Here is a 23,987-nt window from a genome sequence, read left to right on the forward strand (position 1 = left end):
TCAGGGCAAAAAACATTGTGTTACCTGAAGTTACAGGAAAAGTTAATAAAACTGGCAGAGCTATTTAAATGTATTGATATAAGGTGTGAAAAAGGAACTATGTGTATGTAGATATAATGGACTCATTCATTGAGTTCTATTTTTAATTTACCTACTGACTTTAGGTTAGCACTTTGAAACTAACTTTTTTTAAAGTTAAAGTTTTTGAGATGTAATTTATTTACGGTAAAATTCACTCCTGTGAGGAATTAGCGAATTCTGAAAAAAACAGACTCTTGTATGTCTACTACCATAAGCGAGGCATAGAACATTTCCTTCACCCCAAAAAGTTCCTTGTGCCCATTTGTAATAAATTCCCTTGCTCTGCTGCAATCCCCAGTGACCAGTGGCCTGATTTTTTGTTCTTATAACTTTGCCTTTTCTAGAATGTCATATAAATGAACTCATATGATATAGAAGTGGGCAAACTATGGTCTACAGGCCAAAATATAGCCTACTGGCTGTTCTTGTGTAGGTGATGAGTTAAGTACAGTTTTCATATTTTAAAATCATAGAAAAAAGTTTTTTAAAGATAACATTTGGTGACTATAAAAATTACATGAAATTAAAATTTCATATTTATAAATAATGTTTTGTTGGAACACAGCCACACACATTCATTTAACATGTTGCCTATGGCTGCTTTCTGGTTAACATTTTTTACATCCAATTGAGGAAATATTTGCCTAGCCTATCTTAGAAGTCTTTGTTTAACTCAGGGCCACAACTTGCCTCAGTGTTTTTTTCTAGAAGTTTTATAGTTTGAGTCATTATATTTAGTTCTGTAACCTGTTGATTGCAGTTATGTAATATGTTGCATTAATTTTTGTATAAAGTGTAAAGTATGAGTTGAGGTTCATTTTTTAACACATGAGTTTCCAATTACTTTTTTTGCATTTGAATTTCTCATTGCTTTAAAGATTATTCTTTTTCTTTTTTTTTTTTAATATTATTCTTTTTCCATTAAATTGCTTTGATACCTTTTTTTTTTTTTAGAAAAAAATTAATGACCATTTAAGTATTAGACTATTTTGGACTCTATTCTATTCCACTGGTGTATGTGTTTGTCCTTTGCTAATACTGTATTGACTTGATTAATTCTGTAGCTTTTATAGTAAGTCTTGAAATCAGGTGGTATGAGTCCTGCAAACTTGTTTTTCAAAATATTTTGCCTATTGTAGGAATTTTGCTTTTCTATATAAATTTTAGAGTTAGCTTGTCAATTTTTTTTTTTAATTTTGTTCATTTATTCATGAGAGACACAGAGAGAGGCAGAGACATAGGCAAAGGGGGAAGCAGGCTCCCTGCAAGGAGCCTAATGTGGCACTCGATCTCAGGACCCCAGGATCATGACCTGAGCCAAAGGCATATGCTCAACCACTGAGTCACTCAGGTGCCCCCTACCTTGTCAATTTCTTCAAAAAAAAAAAAAAAAAAAAGGAAAATCATACTGAGTTTTTGATTGAGAGAACATTGAATTGAGAGATCAATTTGAAGAGAATTGATATCTTGACAATATAGTGTTTTTTTTTTTTAAGATTTTATTTATTTATTCACGAGAGACACAGACAGAGAGAGGTAGAGACATAGGCATAGGGAGAAGCAGGCTCCATGCAGAGAGCCCGATGTGGGACTTGACCCCAAGATTCCGGGATCATCAGCCAAAGGCAGATGCTCAACCATTGAGCTCCCCAGGCGTCCCAATATAGTGTTTTCTTATTGATGAATATAACATATTTCTCCTGTTACTTAGATCTCCTTTGATTCTTTTTTTCCAGCAATTTATAGTTTTCACCATAAAAAGCCTATATGTATTTTGTTCAATTTATACCTGTTTTCCTTCTTTTGTTTTTTAATGTCATTGCAGACTACTTTTTAAAATTTTGATTTCCAATTATGCAATGCTAGTATTTTAAAATACAAGTTTTGGGAATATACTTAGTTTGTGGCTTGTGACCTTGCCAAATCACATTTATTATAGGAGATTTTTTGAAGTTTCTTTAGGATTTTATATATAGACCATTATGACATCTGCACACAATTTTTTTCTCCCCCTTCCCAATCTCTATGCTTTTTATTGTTTTAATGTACTGGCTCGGATTTCCAGTCCAATGTTGATTAGGAGTAGTGAGAGAGAACGCCTTGCTTTGTTCCTGGTGAAAGCATTAAATTTTTCACAATACAATATGATGTTAGCTGTAGACTTTTTTGTAGATAGCCTTATTGCATTCAGGAAGTTTCTATTTGTTTCTAGTTTGCTGAGTCAAGTGCTTTCTTAGTATCTTTTGATATAATCATATGTTTTGTTCCCTTTAGTCTGTTAATATGGTGACTAATATTGCTTGAATTTAGAATGTGGCATCAACCTTGCATTCCCAGGATAAACCTGGTACACCTGTTTGTGATGTATTATTCTTTAACATATTTTTGGATTTGATAATGTTGTGTTGAGGATTTTTCTACTTCCCATAAGGAATATTAGTCTATAATTTTCTGTTATATTTTTATATGGTTTTGGTATCATAGTAATGCTGGCCTTAGGAAATCAGTTAGGAAGTTTTCCCTTATTTCCTATTTCTGGAAGAGATTATGTAAATTGGCATTATTTCTTCCTTAAATGTTTGGTGGAAGTCATTAATAAAGCCGATGAGAACGGAAGTTTTATTTTTAAAGGTTTTAAACTAGGAATTAAGTTTATTTAATACATATGGGACTTGTCAGGCCATCTGTTTCTTCTTAAGTGAGGTGAGCTGGTTTTAGTCTTTGAAGGAAGTAGTTTGTTTTATTATAGTCTATTTCTCATGTAAGTTATAGAATTTATGGGCAAGGAATTGTCCATAGTTTTCTCTTGTAATCTTTTGCATTTTATTTGATTAACTGTGGAGTCTGTAGTGATGTTTCCTTCTATCATTCTTACTCTAGGTAATTTTTATCTTCCCTTTTTTCTCCTCTTGATCATTTTGACTAGAGGTTTATTAATTTTATTGATTTTTTTTTTTTAAGAAACAGCATTTGGTTTCATTGATTTCTTCTATAATTTAAAAAATTTCTTTTTATACTTTCTTTGGGTTTAACTTTCTCTTCTTTTTTTGGAAATTGATTTGAGACTTTTTTATTTTTAATATTAGCATTTATTTTTATATTTTCCAGGTTCTATATGATACTTTCAAGGAATATCATAGTCTTTCTGCCTAAAGAACTTATTTTAAATTCCTTTGGTTAATGTCTTCTGACAATAAATTCTTTCAACCTGTCTTTTCTTGAAAAGTCTTTATTTTACCTTTATTTTTTGAAGCATAATTCCACTGCATATGGGATCTTGGGTTGACAGATTTTTTTCTGTCAGTACTTTGTATGGATGCTACTCCAAAGTCTTCTAGCTTCCATGGTTTCTGAAAGATGATCTTCTGTAACTTTTATCATTGGTTCTCTATATATAATGTGTCATTTTCTCTGGCTGCTTTCATAGTTTTCTTTGGTTTTTAGCAGTTTGACTATGATGAATCTAGGTGTGTCCTACAAAGGATTCTTTGAGGTATATGTGTCTGTGATTTAGTGGTCTTCATTAATTTTGGAAAAGTCATGGTCATTATCCTTTCAAATATTTTTCTCCTTCTTCTGGGACTCCAGTTTTATATTAGATCAATTTAGCTCTTTGGATGCTCTGTTTGTTTTTTCCTTTCCTTCTCCAACTCTTTTTTTCTTTGGATATTTTTCATTGACTTATTTCAAGTTTACTGATATTTTCCTTTATTTTTTCAAGCCTGTCCATGAGCCCATCAAAGAAATTCTTCATCTCTGATGCCATGTTTTCTATTTCCAGTATTTTCATGTGACTCTTATGCTTTCCATCTTTCTGCTTCAGTATCCTATTCTATGAACATCCCATGTTCATGCCTGTTGTCCCCCTTTTTATATAAATTTTTTATCTTAATAATTATGATACGTAATTATATATAACTATATATAATACATAATTATAATCATTTTTAAGTCTGATAATCCTGGTAATTCCATCATCCTTGTCATCTCTAAATCTAATTATATTAATTATTTTATCTCTTGACAATGGGTTGTTTATTCCTTGCTATTTTTCCCTGGGTTTCATGGTTTTGAATTATATTTATGCCTTAAAGTGGGCATAATAGTGTTAGTGTCAGATTGTTAGTGTTGGGAATTAAATCGTCATCAGGTCAGAAGTTCAGATAGGTTTGGATTTTATTGTTGCCATCATTATCTTTAGTGCCTCATAATCTTTAAATTTCTCCAAATTCCTCCAGTGGGCTACTGCTGCATTGTGTTTAGGATGTATGCAGGAGTATCAGAAATTTTTTTCAGTGTTTTGCTACCCTTTCAGCCAATTCCATCTGTTTATTCCACAGGGACCATCACTCCATATGCTCCTGCCTCTTCCCCAGAAGTAGACTCTTGATACGTATTTCTTCCTTTTTTTTTTTTAAGATTTTATTTATTTATTCATGAGAGACACAGAAGGAGAGAGAGGCAGAGACACAGGCAGAGGGAGAAGCAGGCTCCATGCAGGGAGCCCGGCGTGGGACTCGATCCTGGGACTCCAGGATCATGCCCTGGGTCGAAGGTGGCGCTAAACTGCTGAGCCACCGGGGCTGCCCTTGATACATATTTCTTGATTCTAGGTTTTTGACAGGGGCAGGGTGTTTGGTTATGTTTTCCTGCCCTTCATCTTTGAAGATGAAGGCTTTGAAGACCTGTCCATCTGGGCCTTATGAATGAAGTTTGCTCAGTGTTCTTAGGCCCATCTCCCCATTGAAGTAAATCTGTCTTATATTTATAATAGGTTTAGAACAGGAGTTTCCATCCCTCCCCTTGTTATGCAAGACCTTTGATTTGAGCATTGGATGTTGGCTGAAGATGGTTTCCTGTCCTTTTTTTGTAGGTAGAGGATTTTTTCCTTTAACCTTTTCCTTAGTTGCAGTGGATCTTTGCCTCTCTCCTGGGGATGACAGTTTCCTTCTCTCTGTGGCTTATAGCTTTGGCTTTTTAAGGAGAGATAGTCTGGGGAATTGTGCCTGTAGCCCAGCAGCCACTAGGTACCTCTTTTACACTTGCACTTGGGTACCCCCAAAGAGTTATTTGTTCTTATGCCCTACTCCCAGTCTTCTTCAGAAGTAACCAGTAGAGGCTTGCAGGAAGTGCTTATGAGTGAAAGTGAACTTTCCTTGAGTCTGGGCCCCTAGCTATTCCAAACTGTTATGTTGGCCCACACTTGACCTTTTACAGTCTGTTGAAATTTTAACTGATTTCCTCTTACCAGCTTGTAAGATGGCTTCTTTTTCTCCTTCTCTCCTGCTCTGCCAAAGGTGAAACAGTGTATTTAATTGTTCTTTGGAGGGGCTTGCTGCTCTTTGAAGTTCAAATTATTTGTTTGCCTTATATCCATAACTCTCTGATGGGCTCAGGAAAAGTTATGATTTTGTAGATTAGTAGTTAGCTTTTTGTCATTTTTAGATTGACAGTGACATTATTTGCAGCTTTGTAAGTCCTAAGTAGAGTTAATTGTAGTTTTAAAACATTTTAAATTTTCCTTTATGAAGATAATGGAGGTGAGAAATTTTATCACTATTTATTTATTATTATTATTTTTAAAGATTTTATTTATTTATTCATGAGAGACAGAGAGAGAGAGAGAGAGGCAGAGACACAGGCAGAGGGAGAAGCAGGCTCCATGGAGGGAGCCCGTTGTGGGACTCGATCCTGGGACTCCAGGATCATGCCCTGGGCCGAAGGCAGGCGCTATACCGCTGAGCCACCCAGGGATCCCCTATCACTATTTATTTTTAAAGAGTAAATAGGGATCCCTGGGTGGCGCAGCGGTTTAGCGCCTGCCTTTGGCCCAGGCGCGATCCTGGAGACGCAGGATCGAATCCCATGTCGGGCTCCCGGTGCATGGAGCCTGCTTCTCCCTCTGCCTATGTCTCTGCCTCTCTCTCTCTCTCTCTGTGTGACTATCATAAAGAAATAATTTTTTTTAAAAAGAGTAAATAATATGTATTTCTAGACATCTCTTTTTCTCATTTTTTCGTTTTGTTTTTAAGATAAAAATTGGCCTTACTTTTATTTGCACAGCCTTCTTTGCTAGTCTCCTAACATTTCATAATGTTTTTAAAGCCAACTAATAACCAGACTGTTGAATAGATTTAAACAATTAGAGCACTCATCCAGTGTTTTCCACTCTGTTTGGATTCTTAAGATCACTCCAATTGAGAGTTGTCTTGATGATTTGAAGTTCATAGGTTTTGGTTACACTGTGTAAGTCAAATGTGCTCAGTCTATTTCTGAAGCTAAACCTTTGAAAAATAATATTTTAAATATTTTGGGGCATATAACTGAAAATATAAATGGTAGAAATTTTACAGTTATAACTCAAAGATATCTCTATTAGCATGTATTAATTGCCTCTCATATTACATGTATATTAAAGGACAGAACTAGTTGCAACACTCTTGTGTGCCATGTAGAATGTTATTCTATAACCAGAAAATTAAATTTTTATTCTTTATTCCCATTTTAAGAACTTTTTTGATTTAAAATTATATATAGATGGTTATAATTAATATTTTTTTGAGGCCATCAGGAAACTAATTTTTTCTTTCCTGTTTTCTCTGCAGAAAACTTCATCAGCAATTTGAAATGTACAAGGAGCAGGTGAAGAAGATGGGAGAAGAATCACAACAGCAGCAAGAACAGAAGGGTGATGCCCCAACCTGTGGTATTTGCCACAAAACAAAATTTGCTGATGGATGTGGCCATAACTGTTCATATTGCCAAACAAAGTTCTGTGCTCGTTGTGGAGGTCGAGTGTCATTACGTTCGAACAAGGTACAGAATGAAAATTACATATAATTCTATTATAGTTAAGCTTATAATATAGCTAAGCTAATTGTGAATAAAATAAAGCAGACAACTGAAATTAATATTCATGTTAACTAATGAACAAAAATCCTTTAGTGTCTTCATGTTAGGTAAAAGTTTTTAATTTTTCCTTTCAGTTAAAGAGAGATTTGTCTCATTGTTTATGTCCTTTAGCTAATGATTTTGTTTAGAATCATAGGATCTTAGACTTTCAAAGATGATGAAGATAATTTAGAGATTAATTGGTCTAATTGTTTTATTTTACAGATGCAGAAAACTCAGATTCAGGGAGATTAAAGGTCATTTTTAAAGTCACACAACTGATTAATGTTAGAACAGTGACACTGCTTTTTCCATTACTATATATAATTTTATAACTTTGTACATCTTTCTCATCCTTTGGCCCCTGTTTTCTTTCCTTTTGAAAGAGGCTTTTCCCAGCCAGAAGAGTCTAAAAGTGTTTTATAGTTTTATAGCTTTTGAAACTGCATTACCCTTTATTTTTGTTTTAACATTAATGAAATAAACACTAGACTGTGGAATTTAAAGAAGAAATCTTAAGGAGATGTCTTATACTAGATTTTTGTAGTTTATCCATGCACTTTAGGGACTATGTTAATGCTCCCCAAGGAATGCTTTGTTGAAATAAGCAAAAACAGTTTTAAAGTATACTTTTCTGGGTAAGTTCTTTAGAATTTACATTTATCTCCTCACTCGTATTTTATCACTCAATTCTTTATTTAGGCTGTTTTAAAATAAGAAGGTGATGTCTGTATATACATTACTTAGACATAATTATGGGGATTTGTTCTCCTGTGTGATTTCATTTCCCTCCATTTTCTTACTATTTCCTGTTTCTCATTTTGTTTTGCTTAGAATTAATACTTTTCCATTTTTTTCCCCTAATGTTTCCTCCTGGTTTACCTGATTATTTTTCTTTTCCTTGACAAGTTCCATTGGCAAGAAACTCCAGTACAGTTCTGAGTAGAAGTGGTGAGAGCACACATCCTGTTTTGTTCTTGCTTTTAGGGAGGAAGCATTCAGTCTTTCACTATCAAGTATTACATTAGCTATCAGCTTTTCATAGATGCCTTCTATTCCTAATTTGCTGAGAGTTTTGTTTGTTTATTTGTTTTTATATCAGGGATATATGATGGAAATTGTCAAATACTTTTTCTTCATCTATTGAATTAATCATGTTTTCTCTTTGCTTGTTAATGTAGTAATGAACTACATTGGTTGATTTGAAATGCTAAACCAGTTATATATTTTTGGGACAAATCCCATCTACTTGTGATGGATTATCCCTTTTATGTAATAATGGGTTTGATTTACTAAGGTCTTGTTTACAACTTTTGCTTCATGACTGTTATTAGTGTCTGTAACTTTTTCTTGTAATGTGTTTCCTGGATTTGAGTATCAAGTAATGCTGGCCTGATAAAATGAATTGAGAAATATTTCCTTCTATTCAGTGTTTTAGAAAAGTTTCAGTGGGGTTGGTATTCTTTTTAATATTTTGTAAATTTTACCAGGGAAGCCATCTGGACATGCTATTTTATTTTTTGGGAAGGTTTTATAGTAGAGTTTCAATTTTTTAAATAGACATAGAATTATTGAAGTCATTTATTTTTTCTTGAATGAGCTTTCGTGTTTTTCAAGGAATTCCTCCAGAACCTCACAAATTGTCAAATTTATTGGCATAAACCTGTTCACAGTATTCCATTATTATTCTTTAATATCTGTAGATTCTGTAGTGATGCTACCTCTTTCATTTCTGATGGTGGTAATTTGTATCTTTTCTCTTTTTTTTTTCCTTCATAGTTTGGCTAGAAATTTATCAGTTTTAACAATCTTCTCAAATAATTAGTTTTTTGTTTCATTAGTTTTCTCAGTTGTTGATATCATCTTTGATATTTATATTTTCTTTAATTCTGCTGCTAATTTTCTCTTTTTCTGGTTTCTTAAGGTGGGAGCTGAGGTCTTTGCTTTGAGATGTCTCTTATTTTTCTAATATAGGATTTTGTGCTGTTAGTTTCCCCTAAGTATTTCTTTGATGACATCCCCCAAATTCTGATAGATTGTCTTTCATTTTCATTCAATTTAAAGTACTTTCAAGTTTTCCTTTTCTTCTTTGACCCATGAGTAGTTTAGAAGTATGTTTCCAGAGATCTCTATGTTTATGATTTTTAATTTAATTCTGTTGTGGTCCTAGGCATACTCTGAATACCTTGAATCCTTTGAAACATATTCATACTTATATTATGACCAGAATATGGTTTATTTTGGCAAATGTCTGTGTGTACTTGAAAAGAATGTACATTCTTTAATTTCCTGGTAAAGTGTTTTTAAATGTCCTTTTAGTCAAGTTGGTTAATAGAGTAGTTCAAGTCTAGTATATCCTTTTTGATCTTTTGCTTACTTATTTTATCAATTAAGAGAGGGATATTGAAATATACAACTATATTTGAATTAGTCTGTTTCCTTTTGCAGTTCTCTGTATTTTTGCTTTTGTTTTATATCTTTTATTTTTGTTTTAAATGCATAAACATTTAGGATTATTATGTCCTATTAATTAATTGACCCCTTTATAATCACTTAATGACTTCCTTTGTTCCTGGTAATAATCTTTGCTCTGAAATCCACTTTGTCAAATCTTAATAAAGCCACTCTTTCTTTAATAGAGAATATTAACATAGTTTACAGTTTTCTTTTACTTTAGTCTAATTTGTTTTCATATTTAAAGTATTTTTCTTATGGGCAGCATATAATTGGGCCTTGCTTTCTTATTCAACTCATAATCTCTCAATCTCTACCTTTTAATTAGGGTGCTTAGATAATTTACATTTAATATAATTTTTGATATGGTTTGTTTGGTTATATCATTTTGCTTTTTTCTACTTGTACCATCTGATTTTTTTTTTTTTGATTTTTGGGTTTTTTTAGTCTTCTTGAATTACTTAAGCACTTGTTATAATTCAGGTTATCTCCTTTGTTGACTCATTAACTTTGTTGACTCTGTTTTATAGCTTTGTTGGTTCTTTGTTTTGGCATTTTATTAATTGCTTCAGGATTTGTGATATACATCTTTAAATTATCATCATCAGCCTTAATCAATACTATATCATTTTACGTGTAGTATAAGAATATTCCTTTTTAAAAAAACATTATTTAAATTCAGTTAATATGACATTATATATAATAATATAACATATTATTGATTTCAGAGGTAGAGGTCAGTGATTCATTAGTCTTATATAATTCCCCGTGCTCATTTAGTCACTTGTCCTCCTTAATGTTCATCACCCAGTTACCCTATCCCCAAACTGAGCAACCCTTAGTTTGTTTCCTATGATTAAGAGTCTCTTATGGTGGGTTTCCCTCTCTGATTTCATCTTGTTTGTTTTTTTTTCCCTCTTTTCCCCTATGATTCTCTGTTTTGTTTCTTAAATTCCACGTATGAATGAGATCATAGGATAATTGTCTTTCTCTGATTGACTTATTTTGCTTACCATAAGATCCTCTAGTTCCATCCACGTCATTGCAAATGGCAAGATTTCATTTTTTTGATGGCTGAGTAATAGTCCATTGTATATTTATACCACATCTTCTTTATCCATTCATCTGTTCATGGACATCTGGGCTCTTGCCATAGTTTGGCTATAGTGGACATTGCTGCTATAAACATTGGGGTGCAGGTGCCCCTTCAGATCACTATATTTGTATCTTGGGGTAAATACCTACTAGTGCAATTGCTGGGTCATAGGGTAGCTCTATTTTCGACTTTTTGAGGACCTCTCATACTGTTTCCAGAGTGGGTGCATCAGCTTACATTCCCACCAATAGTGTACGAGGGTTCCCCTTTCTCCGCAACCTGGCCAACATCTGTCGTCCTAACTTAATAATTTTAGCCATTCTGACTGGTGTGAGGTGGTATCTCATTGTGGTTTTGATATATTTTCCCTGATGCCAAGTAATGTTGAGCATTTTTTCATGTGTCTGTTGGCCATTTGTATGTCTTCTTTGGAGAAATGTTTGTCCATGTCTTCTGCCCATTTCTTGACTGGATTATTTGTTCTTTGGGTGTTGAGTTTGATGAGTTCTTTATAGACTTTGGATATTCACTCTTTATCTGATGTGTCATTTACAAATATCTTTTCCCATTCTGTAGTTTGCCTTTTGGTTTTGTCAACTGCTTCCTTTTCTCTGCAAAAGCTTTTTATCTTGATGAAGTCCCAATAGTTCATTTTTACCCTTGTTTTCCTTGCCTTTGGAGACATGTCCAGCAAGAAGTTGCTGCAGCCAAGGTCAAAAAGATTGCTGCCTGTGTTCCCCTCTACGATTTTTATGGTTTCAGGTCTCACATTTAGGTCTTTCATCCATTTTGAGTCTATTTTTGTGTATGGTGTAAGGAAATGGTCCAGTTTCATTCTTCTGCATATGGCTGTCCAATTTTCCCAGCACCATTTATTGAAGAGACTTTCTTTTTTGCCATTGGATATTCCTACCTATTTTGTCGAAGATTAGTTGACTTCAGAGTTGAGAGTCCGTTTCTGGCTTCTCTATTCTGTTCCACTGATTTATATGTCTGTTTTTGTGCCAGTACCATACTATTTTGATGATTACAGCTTTGTAATTGAGCTTGAAGTCCACAATTGTGATGCCACCAGTTTTGGTTTTCCTTTTCAACAATCTTTTGGTATTCGAGGTCTTTTCTGGTTCCATACAAATTTTAGGATTATTTGTTCCGACTCTGTGAAATAAGTTGATGGTATTTTGATAGAGATTGCATTGATTGTATAGATTGCTCTAGGTAGCATAGACATTTTAACAACATTTGTTCTTCCAATCCATGAGCATGGAACGTTTTTCCATTTCTTTGTGTCTTCCTCAATTTCTTTCTTAAGTGTTCTATAGTTTTCTGAGTACAGATCTTTTGCCTCTTTGGTAAGGTTTATTCCTAGATATCTTATGGTTTTGGGTGCAATTGTAAATGGGATTGACTCCTTAATTTCTCTTTCTTCTGTCTCATTGTTAGCATATAGAAATACCACTTATTTCTGTGCATTGATTTTATATCCTGCCAAGTATAAGAACCTTCCAATAATGCATTTCCATTTCTACTCTTTGGATTTTATGTTATAGTGTGATGTATTTTACTTTTACTTATTTTATAACCCCACAAGACGCTGTTATTCTTTTTTGCTTAAAAAGTTTAAATAATCCCACAAGATGCTGTTACTCTTTTTTGTTTAAAAAGTTTATCTTTTAAGGAGTTTTAAATAATAAGAGAAATACTGCATATTAATGTGTCATTATCATTTCTGGTACTATTCATTTCTTCTCATAGATCTGTATTTCTATATGGTAACATTTTATCTGCCTGAAATATTTCCTTCAATATTTATTGTGGTGTGAGTCTGCTGCTGACGAATACTTTCAACTTTTTGTGCTGAAAATTTTGCTTATTTTTCTTAAACATTTTTTTCTAGGTATAGAATTCTACATTGAGGGTTGTTTTTCAGTTTTTTAAAGATGTTGTTTCACTGTTTCCAATTAAAAATGTGATTATACCATTCTCATCTTTGTCTTTCTGTATATAATATGTCCTTTTTTTCTGATTGCATTTTTAAAGATTTATTTATTTATTTTAGAGTCAGAGAGAGAAAGCATGCATGAGCATGGGTGGGATAGGAGGGGCAGAGAGAGTCTTAAGCAGACTCCGCGCTGAGTTGCAGAGCTGACTGCAGGGTTCCATCTCAGCATCCTGAGATCACGACCTGAATTGAAACCAAGAGTCAGTTGATAAACTGACTGCACCTCCCAGATGTCTCTGTCTAATTGCTTTTAAGATAATTCTTTTATCCTTGGTTATATGAAAATTATGATTTTCTTTGTGTATTTTTCTTCATGTTTCTTGTGTTTTGAACCTTTTTGAACTTTTTGGATCTGTGAGTTTATAGTTTTTGTAGGGTTTTGGAAAATTTTGGCCATCATTTCTTCAGATATTTTTATTGGGCTTTTCTTTCTTTTTCCTTCAAGAACTCCCATTACCCATACATAAGGCTGCCTGAAGTTGTTCTACAGCTCACTTATGTTCTTTTGATTAAACCAAATTTTTTTTCTTTGCTTTTCATTTTAAGTATGTTTAATTGCTGTGCTTTTGAGTTTACTCTTTGTGTGTGTGTGTGTGTGTGTGTGTGTGTGCAATGTCATCTGCTGTTAATACCATTTCGTGGTTTTTTTTTTTTTATTTTTTGGTCTCAGACATTGTTTTTATGTCTAGAATTTCAATTTTGGACTTGCAAAAATATTTTCTATGATCTACTTAAGTTTTTGTACATGTAGAGTACATGCTCTGTAATAACTGTTTTGATGTCCTCTTCTGCTAATTTCAACATCTCTGTCAGTTTTTGGTTGGTTTGATCGATTATTCTTGTTATGCTCTGTGCTTCTTGACTCTTTAAATGCCTGTATCTTAGATGCCAAACACTGTAAATTTTACTTGTCGAGTCTGGATATTTTTGTATTTCTATAACTCTTCTATAGCTTTGTTTAGTGATGCAGTTAAGTTCCATGGAAACATATTAATACTTCTGCATATTTCTTTTATAGTTGTTAATTTGTTCTGGTGTGGTGCTCAGTTTAGTACTAATTATTTTCTTCTTCTGTTGCAAGGCTTTCCTGAGTATTTTAATCATTTTTGTGTACATTTATTACACGAGAATTAAGAGTTTTTCTAGTCTTGCTGGTGGAAGCATCCACTATTTTCTTTAACTCTTCAGATGACTTTTTTCCCTCTCTGGGGTATTTTCTCACTTGCATGCTCACTCATCATTACTCGCTGAATACTTGAAGGGATTCCCTACAGACCTCTGGGGTTCTTCCTCTATGCAGTTTTCTCTTCTCTGTAAGTTGGCCTATGAAATGCACCTGTGTTGGCCTCCTCAGAATGTTTGTTCTCAGTTGTTCTCTTCATCTGAGGATGTTTGCCAAGCTGAACTTCAGCTCCTCTGTACTGCTCTGTTGCTTGGAAAGTCTCTCAGAGCAGTAACCTGGGGCAATTGTAGAACTTACCTTGTTTGCTTCCCATATTTTAGCTATCTTTGTACTTTTTTTGCCTCATGTCCAGTGTCTTGAAAACTGTTTTTTTTCTTTCATATATTTTTCCCATATTTGTTTTCCATGCAGCTTGGAGAAATCTTGTTCTTGCTACCCCATTTAGGCCACAAGTGGAAGTCTCTAATGACATCTGATTATAGTTTGCTTGAGAAGATATTTTCTGGTTTCTAATGCATGGTCACTTTATGCTGAGCAAAGTTGTAGTCAGTAAATTGAGTACAGTGAAAAATACTCCTTGAAAGTGTTTTACTGTTGTCAATTATAGAACTCTGTATGTTGTAGATTAGCCTGGTGGATGGTTTATGGAAGAAAGAAGGAACCAGAAGCAGTACTTTCCACTTTTCTCATGTTTCTTCTTATGTCTGAGGGAAGTATTAGGGGAATGAAACATAAGAAAAAATAATCTAGATTTTAGCTTGAGGATAATTTTAGATTTCTTTTATTAGCTTTTTATTTTTTTTTTTTTTTTTTTTTTTTTTTTTTTTTTTTTATTAGCTTTTTATATTTTCATTCATAATCTATTTGAGGAAGCATTCCTATGTATGATATGTATAAATGTTGTTTATATTCTAAATGAAAAAAGTATTGAATTCAATTTCTCTTTTTAAATTGGATCATCCTATGTATGCTTGGTTGCCTTACGTAAAAGAAGAAGGCTTTTGCTCTCAATAGATGCTGAATACACTTTTTGATTTATCATAGCCCCAAAGGATTAATTAAACTCAGTGAGATTTGTTCAGACTATTTTTATGATGTAGAGTAATGAGAATACAAATATTTTATAGCTTAAAATTTAATTATAAAGCTATTTTAAAATTGTTTTAGTAATCTATGAGAACAAGATAAAGAACTTTTGTTTTAATTTTGAGGCTCTTTCATGTGGAGCCATCCTTAACAATTAATTAACTCTTTTGAAGTACATTTATGATTCAGCGAGAATAAATGTAGTGCAGAACATATGGAAGTACCAATACAATAAGTTTTTATGAAATGTTACTTTAATTTATAACCTTTTATGATGATACCCCCTTAGTAAATTAAAGCTTATATATTTAGTTCAGATTTAAAAATAATGACTTTATAAGGAAGAAATTATTTTGTAATGGTAGGATGGTGATTCTAATAGGACGAGCATTAAAGGTAATTTACAATGAAGATTATTTTAAGCTTCAAAGCATAGCAACCTTAATTTTTTCTTTCTTGTGCTTTTTAGTGGGAAAAATAGATAACCATGTGCTTAAAAGATATCTAATTTTGAGAAAGAAAATAATATACATTTTTCAGAACTGTATTAATTTACAAATGTAACAGATGTGATTTTTTTTGTTATAAACTATCAGATTTAAAGCAAAATGAATTATAGCTTTAGAATGGTTATAAAACAATGTGGTCCTTAAGCAAGTCCCTTAAAATTTATTGCCATATTTGTATTCAATATATCATATGGTAAGAGTGAAATAATATAGATGTTTCTACTATATAACCAAATCGTTAAGTATCATTTATATGAATGATTTTAATGACTTAATGATTAATTAAAAGGAAGATGATGGCATAAGTTGAGACAATACAAGAACCAAGTTCTGTTTCTGCCTTGGTGTTGTGTGACTTTTAAAAGACATGTCACTTCATGTCTTGGTGCTTCTGTTTTAAAATCTATAAAATTAAAGAATCAGTTTGTGATTGCTAAGGTCTGGGGTTTGACATTTTATAATTTTACAATTAATACTAGGTAACTCATGTAATGCTTGAAGTACCTAAAAAGTATTTTCATATAGCCAAATATATTTACTGCTTAAATTTTTGAAAAGGAATTGAGAAGCTTCATTAATTCTCTTATTTTACTATATCTAGTACACTGTGTGTTGAGCTTTGGTTTTTATTCCATCCCACATTTACATGACACTCCCATGTCATTTACATAACACTATTTTAGTAAACTGTTTTCATAAGGTAGAGCAGGCAAGCTTATTAGAATTATATAATTCATAGGACTACCCTTAAGCAAGTGGCTGCATCAGGTGGATCCTTAACTTCAAGCCTCAATAACCTGGAATGTGTGAGAATATTATTTGAAATGGTTGTAGAATTTAAAAGGAAGAATTGTTTTCCCTCATTGATGTCAACCTCCCTAATGGTACAGGATAATATAGGGACTGTGAGAAACAGTCTAGCTTGCAGAGTCTTGGGACATTTTATACTTCTTCATGCATATCAGCATCATGGAAGGAGGCAAAATAATGTTGTAGATTGAGGGTAAAGGAAAACATTTTCATCAAAATTTACAATGAGCTCATTCCTTCTCCATATGGTATCTTTTATATGGTTTTCACCTGGCTCATCCCCCACTTGCATCACCTGTAGAGCATGACTTAGTGAGTATTACCTAGAAGAACTAGTAAACTTACAAAGACTATTGTAGTTACCAATTTGGGATTGTTTATTTTCCAGAATCTCTGGATGATTCCATAGGCATTTTATACTCTGAGGTGTATGGCAGTGGGCTTAAAGTGAGGTAGTGCACCCCTGCTGTGGAAGGAAGGCTTTCTAGAGATTAGATGAATCTGAATGACTTACAGGGCAAAAATTTCCGTGTGTATTTTTTCATTTTTTTCTTAAAGTTGATTTACCTGAGAACATTTCTGTTTTGTGGAATTTTCTTTCTAAATCACTTTTACAATTGCCTTAAACTCTTGAAACCAAAAGCATGCTCTTTAACACTACTTAATGTGAATCTAGTCTTTATATAATGTATTGCCTCAGATGTCAAAGTTTCTGGGCCAGGAAACAAAATGATTCTAGAATGTATTGTCCTGAGACAGAGTTCCTTAAGGGCAAAGCAGTGAGAGGTTTTGTAAGAAATATAGAAAGGGGCAGCACCTTATTTCTTTCAGGCAGCAGACTTCTGGTGAGACTTTGGTACTTCATGCCTCTTTTTTAGAGTTAGAATTTTGATGGGAGGTGATTGTCATGGTGACCCATAATGCCACATTTATTTGAATTTAAAAATGAAGTTGGACATGAGAGAAAGTCATATTTTTCTGATGGCTTCTCAGTGTGGCCTGGTTTTCCAAATAGGTTGTATGGTAGAAATTCTCCATATATTGAATGAGGTAAATCTGCAGCTCCAAGATTTGATAAAAATATAATTAAAGCGTATCTATAGTATACAACATATGTGAAAATGCATTCCTTTCCAACTATTTAAACTTAAAATTTAAATGTTATACTAAAAATGTGTGAGGGATATGTGGTTTTAGAAATTTATTTTAGAGAAAAGAAAAAATATGGACTACTGATGTATAGTAGGTGCAAGGTATGCTTGGCTAATAGCATAATTGCTAACCAATAGCTTGGTTGATGTGCATTTGAAAGCTCAATGTCTTCTTGCTGTCTACTTGCTCCTAACCACTTGGTGGGAAGAATCCTGCTCAGTACCTAATATCTGCATCAATAAATGAAGTAGGCATGCCTGGGTGGCTCAGCAGTTAAGCATCTGCCTTCGGCCCGGGGCATGATTCTGGAGACTCGGAACTGAGTCCCACATCGGGTTCCCTGCGTGGAGCCTGCTTCTCCCTCTGCCTGTATCTCTGCCTCTCTCTCTCTCTCTCTCTCTGTGTCTCTCATGAATAAATAAATAAAAATCTTTAAAGAAAATAAATGAAGTAAGCTCCTTAGTAGATAAGGTGAGCACCAAGTTAAATAGATTTTACTTAGCTGGTATGGAGAAGATTAATAATAGTATCGGCAATGAATTCTAATCATAAAAGTGGACTATCTTGTAGTTTAAAAGAGAAAGAAACTCAGGATATCACCAAAATTGCAGCATAGTTAGACACTAGGTAGGGGAGCACAAAGGGAGTGGAATGCAGACAATATGTGAGTGAAGGATTAGACATAGTTATGAATTCCTCTACCATTTTGAAGTGGAATACACAACAAATCTCACCTAATTCTTTTTCAAACAATCTGAAAAAAAATATTTAGCTTCAAATATAAGCAAAGAAATAAATGTTGTTTATTACCTAAAACAATGTTGTTGTTTTTTTTTAAATTAAAAATAATTCTGGGGCAGCCCGGTTGGCTCAGCGGTTTAGCGCTGCCTTCAGCCCAGTGCCTGATCCTGGAGACCCGGGATCGAGTCCCACATCGGGCTCCCTGCATGGAGCCTGCTTCTCCCTCTGCCTGTGTCTCTGCCTCTCTCTCTGTGTGTCTCTCATGCATAAATAAATAAAATCTTAAAAAAAAATCTGATCCATAAAAAGAAGGGGCATAAGGGGACACAAAGAAACTTTTGGAGGTAACAGATAGGTTTATTAACTTCATTGTGATGATGGTATCATGGATGTATTCATGTTTAAACTCATGTTGTATACACGAATATATGCAGTTTTTTTGTATATCTGAATAAATCAGTATATGGCCCAATTGAAAAAAAAGGATATAAGATTCTTTTTTTGAAATCTTGTCATTTTAATTCCCTTTAAATAAATATATTAGAATACCACTGAATCTCACTTAGGTCAGAACAGACTGTGTATTTTGTTGCTGGAACAACCCCCAGATCTATTCCTTTTATAATTTTCAGTATTTTGAATGGCACCACTACTTTCACCTAAACCAGAACACCAGGAATGCTCTCAGGTTTCTATCCATCACCACTCATTCCTCACGATGCTTGGAGATGATCATTTCTTCACTATTTATGCAAACTAGTAACTGTGCTCTTACTTAGGCTTTTATCCTCCATCACCTTGACAAATGTAGTCTCCTAACTGGTCTCTCTGCATCCTTCACACATTGCTATTGTGATATTTATAAAATGCAAATTTGATTATTTTACCTTCTGCTTAAAAATTAGTTAGTGATGACTCATTTTTTGAATGAAGTTTCTAATGGCATAAAGGGCCCTATGATTCGTACCCATCCTAACTCAAGGCATATGCTTCACTCCATTCTTTATGCCCTGGTCAAATTATACCATTTGCCTTTTTTCTTAAATTATTACTGCTATTATCTCTTATGCTTTGGCTTACCCTGCCCCTAGACCCTATTCCTACCTATCACCCCTACCCACTTGATGAACATTTACTCTTTTTTTCTGGATTTAAGCATCATCTCCCCATGATGTTTTCTTTGGGTAACTCCTGCGAATTAAGCACTCACTCTTCTGTGGAGTAAGTGCTCAATGGATTCAAAAGACTTCTAATCTAGTACTCTTAATATTTTGTTGTTATTTTTTCTTTTTCACTTTTTAATTTATATTTTTGCATTTCTCCTTCACGTCTGGCTTCCCAGTGCACAGGTTGGAAGGTGGGCTCATCTGTGACTAATCTAAAATGCCATTAATATAGATTGGGGCTAATTACTCAGTCCCTCTTGGCAATCCGGCGCTGGGCTTCTTGAGACAGAAGCCTTTTAGAAAACTCTGGGAGGACATTTCCACAGGGAGGGGCCAAGACGCCCCTGCAACGCTCACCAATCCCTAACCTCCTGCAGCTCGGTTTTCTTTGGAACAGCTTATTTTGAGGATTTTTTAACCCCCTCTGGCTACACAGCCTAAACCATTGTACACATCAGGAGCCCATTAAAGATAAATGTCCTGGCTTCTCCGTGGCAGAATGACCAAACACAAGCGCAGAGCGCCTGCACTCACCGTAGCCAGCTCTCTGATGGCTTTGCAGCTGCTCTGCTCTGTTCTCCAGAGCCTTCCTGTTGGCAGACTTTCCTGATCACCTGATTATCAGGTCAGGTTTGAAGCGAGCTGTGAGTCCAGGGAGAACAGTGAAGAGAGTGGATGGAACCCCTTGTTCTCCGGATCTTTCGAGCTAAAGGAGCAGGCGTCTGAGAAGAGGCCAGGAGCCCCTCCCTGAGTGCAGGAGTCCCAGCCTGGCTGCCGGGGCTAGGGGGTGGCGTCCCGGGGCCAGGGGGTGGCGTCCCGGGGCCAGGGGACTCCCCATGTACTCTGCTGTGTGGAGGGCCACTCCCCGCATGAGTGCTGGGCTGGAGCTGGTGCAGACAGGAGGCGGGAGGGGGAACAGTCCTCCAGGAAGATAAGCTGGTTCACCCAGGGGCCCAGCCTCTGTCCACCTGATGTCCACACCTGTGGCTGCCCGGTGGCCTCTATCTCCTCCACGGAGCCACAGCTCCACGGCAGCAGGGGCGTCAGCTTGCTAGCCCTGCTGTATCCCTGCGCCAGCATAAGCCTTGGTGGGAGGCTTCCGAGCAAAGGGACCAAGATGTGTGTCCAGCTCAGAGGCACAGGATGGAGAGCTGACATCGACCAACTCTACAGTGAGAAGAGCCCAAGCCGGGTGGCAACTGCTTGCAGTGGCTTTTGTTAACATTTTATTGTTAAGTGACTGTATTTCTCTAAGTCCTCTCGTTTACTGTAGGCTTCCAAGTGTTTGGCACATAATAGGTCAGTATAAATAGTTGTCGAGTGAATGAACAGAAGAAAGAAATCCGGTGTACTTATTATGGGCATGCAATTCTGGGATAGGTATTGTCTTTTTTTTTTTTTTTATAACTGATTTTCTTTTTTTTTTTTAATATTTTTTTTCTTTATTTATGATAGTCACAGAGAGAGAGAGAGAGAGAGAGAGAGAGAGAGAGACAGAGGCAGAGACACAGGCAGAGTTCTCAAGTCTGGTAATTATAACCTGAAGTAATTTATTGATCAATTAAATTCACTTTTAAATAACTATTTATTTATTTATTTGAGAGGGAGAAAGAGAGAGGCTAGGGGATAAGGGAGAGGAAAAGAGAGAATCTTAAGCAGGCTCTACACTCATCATGGAGCTTGACATGGGGCTCAATCTTCCCACCCTGAGATCATGACTTGAATTGAAGTCAAGAGTTGGACACTGGGGCATCTGGATGGCTCAGTCAGTTAAAGTGTTTGCCTTCAGCTCAGGTCATGATCCTAAGGTTTTTGGGATCAAGCCCCACATCGGGCTCCCTGCTCAGCAAGGAGCCTGCTTCTCCCTCTCCCTCTGCTGCTCTCCCTGTTTGTACTCTCTCTGTCAAATAAATAAGTAAAATCTTTGGATGCCCCCAAAGAACATTTTAAAATTCAAATTATCCATTTGCTTAAAATAAAAATATTTCTCCACACCAAGTTATTTTTTATATTCTATATATCTATATTTCATATTTCAGGATATAATTTTTATATTTCATCAGTCTTGTTTTAAGATCCTTGGTGATATATTTATACACTGCCTTTGATTTTCATGCAACTTAATTCCTGTTTATTAATGAGATTAATATCACATTTGACAAATATAGTGAAACTGACTTAATTGTATTACTAAAATCTGTTTAGAAATTAAAATCCATTTTGAATTTCTTTTCTTTGGAAGGCTTACTAGTTCAAAGGAAAGGACCATTTTGATTAGGATCATTGTTCTCATTCTTCCTGTTCCTTTGAACAATTTCCTGGGGGATTTTATGCACTTCTGTAGCTCCAAATACTGTATACATTCTGATAATTTACAGATAGGATTTTTCTTTTTTTTCAGATAGGATTTTTAAAAAGATTTTATTTATTTATTTTTATATTTTTTAAAGACTTTATTTATTTATTCATGAGAGACACACACACAGAGAAGCAGAGACATAGGCAGAGGGAGAAGCAGGCTCCATGGAGGGAGACCAATGTGGGACTTGATCCCAGGACCCCTGAATCACACCCTGAGCCAAAGGCAGATGCTCAACAGCTGAGCCACCCAGGCGTCCCCAGATAGGATTTCACTAGCCAGATTATTCTTTTGAGCTCCAAGTCCATCCATATAGTTTTTACTGAAAAATCTTTGTTGGGATGTATTAATTGGCATCTCAAATTCACATGGTCTATACCTGAATTCATTATTTTCCAAATGTGTTTCTCATGTGTTTCTTCTTTCTCTTCCAGTTGCCCAAGCCAGACTCACAGTCCTCCTCTACTTCTTCCTCTTCCTTATTCAATTATTAATTATTAAGTATCAAGTGCTAAGAGCCTTATTTCCTTCTTCGTATCTCTTAAATCTGTCTACTTCTCTCCATTTCTCTTGCTACTACTGTAGTTCACACTGCTCTCACCTTTGTTTCTTACCCAAAACATTTCAATATCTTCTCTCTCTCTCTCTTTTTTAAGATTTTATTTATTTGAGAGTGAGAGAGAGCATGAGCAGGGGGAGGAGCAGGAGAAATAGACTCCCCACTGAGAAGGAAGCCCTATGCTGGGTTGCATTCCAGGACTCTGGGATCATGACCTGAGCCCAAGGCAGATGCTTAACTGACTGAGCCACAAAAGTGCCCCATATTTGGTATCTTCTTAAATGTCTCTCAGTTTCCAGATTTGTCTCCTAATCAGTGTGCACTTTATAGCATAGGTGAAGATTCAGTAAATAGTAGCTAATAATATTATACCTTATTTATAAATCATATAATAGGTTTTTTATTTTTTATTCTTGTTGAAAGATAATAAAGATATGATGGCAGTAGTATTTCATAATGTTTTATAGCTAAGTTTTTCAGGTATATATTATAGCTAAAATTTAACTTATCTGCTCAGAGGCATTAACTAGCAAATTCATTAGTTATAGTTTCATTTTATTTCATTTTTGAAATTTCTGCAAAGTGAGTTAATTTTTGTTAAAGTGTTATGCTTCTAAGTCTGGGCAGATATTAACATAGTTAACCATGGAGGCTTTAGTTCAAACATATCAGTTATAATCTAGTTATTCCCAAATACTTGTATTCCAAACATACCAGTTTTGTGCTTTTTGCATATTTCATGTTCTTCTTTGCATAAAATATTCCTCCTTACTGGTCTTGCTTGACATTCTCTTCTTTATTCTTTAAAGACTGATTACTTGTTAGAAACTTTCTCTTAACCTTTTTTCTTGAAGTCTTTTTATCTCTTCAATCATTTGTGTTTCTATGGTGATTTGTTGTTTTCCTACTTTTAGAAGTCTCTCTGTTCTACAGTAATTTTTTTTCCGCTCTAATACTTTTAGTTCTTTGATGGCAGAAACTGTCTTACTTAATTTTTATGTCCCAGAAATCTAGTGTGTCTGGTACATATGTATTGACTGCTCCATAAATGATTTTTGTTGGACTATATGATTAGCAGTAGATGTCTTGGGCTGTGTACAATAGCTTTTTATATGATTTTTAGTTTTACCATTTGTAATAAATGAAGCAGTCAAGAGCACAGGAATGTAAAGAATGCAGTCCTGTCCCTTCTATGCAATATCCTATGTTTTAGGAGATTAAAATATTAGATACAGAACTCTATGCCAGGTACTCTATTGAGAGCTTTTTATGCTATTTTATTTCAGAAATTCTATAAAGTAAATGTTAATTCCTATTTTTCAGATAAAGACTTAGAGAGCTTTAGAAAATTACACAAGATGTACAGTTAGAAATGTTATTTTTTAAAAAGGTGGAATTTTAAGATAGGTCTGTCTGATTGCAAAGTCCTTCCTCTTAGCCACAAGTATTACATACAGCCACCCATATTTCAGAGAAGCAGTAATACTTCAAAACTCATGATTTTAATTTTTAATTTGTACAAGTTCTTATAATAGATCATTGTTATTACATTATTACTTTTACTGTTATCATTATTTTATATTTAAGTAAAGAGAAATGCAACGTTTTAAAACTGTAGGATATCTAATTATGTTCTCTTGACCAAATCATGCATCTTGCCATTTTATTTTCCACATTTATAATGGGAAACCATGACCCAAAATTATCAACTGTAACCAGTATCATTTTATCTTTAATGTTTTTTTTAATTAATTTTTTTCTTTTTAGTTATAAAGTTTGGAAGGCTTCTAAATTAATGGGACAGAAATAACTTTTAGAAGCAATATGCATAATTCATATAAAATTTTGTCTACTTTTGACAGTGTATGATGAAAGATAAATAGTGCTGATGTGTTTTC

The 23,987-nt window shown here is 34.5% G+C and overlaps 1 protein-coding gene across 37 annotated transcripts in view; it reads left to right on the forward strand.

Annotated features, from left to right (window-relative positions):
- The window catches only part of RIMS2 (regulating synaptic membrane exocytosis 2), a 580,920-nt gene that overhangs the window by 101,835 nt on the left and 455,098 nt on the right, over positions 1-23,987 (forward strand). For all 37 annotated transcript variants that reach the window (XM_049093308.1, XM_049093313.1, XM_049093310.1 and 34 more), the window contains one exon: positions 6,687-6,897. In XM_049093308.1, coding sequence (XP_048949265.1) covers positions 6,687-6,897 — 211 coding nt within the window. The remainder of the gene's footprint in view (positions 1-6,686; positions 6,898-23,987) is intronic.

The sequence above is a fragment of the Canis lupus genome, chromosome 13 (genome assembly GCF_003254725.2).
Source record: "Canis lupus dingo isolate Sandy chromosome 13, ASM325472v2, whole genome shotgun sequence".
In the NCBI taxonomy this organism is placed as follows: Eukaryota; Metazoa; Chordata; class Mammalia; order Carnivora; family Canidae; genus Canis; species Canis lupus.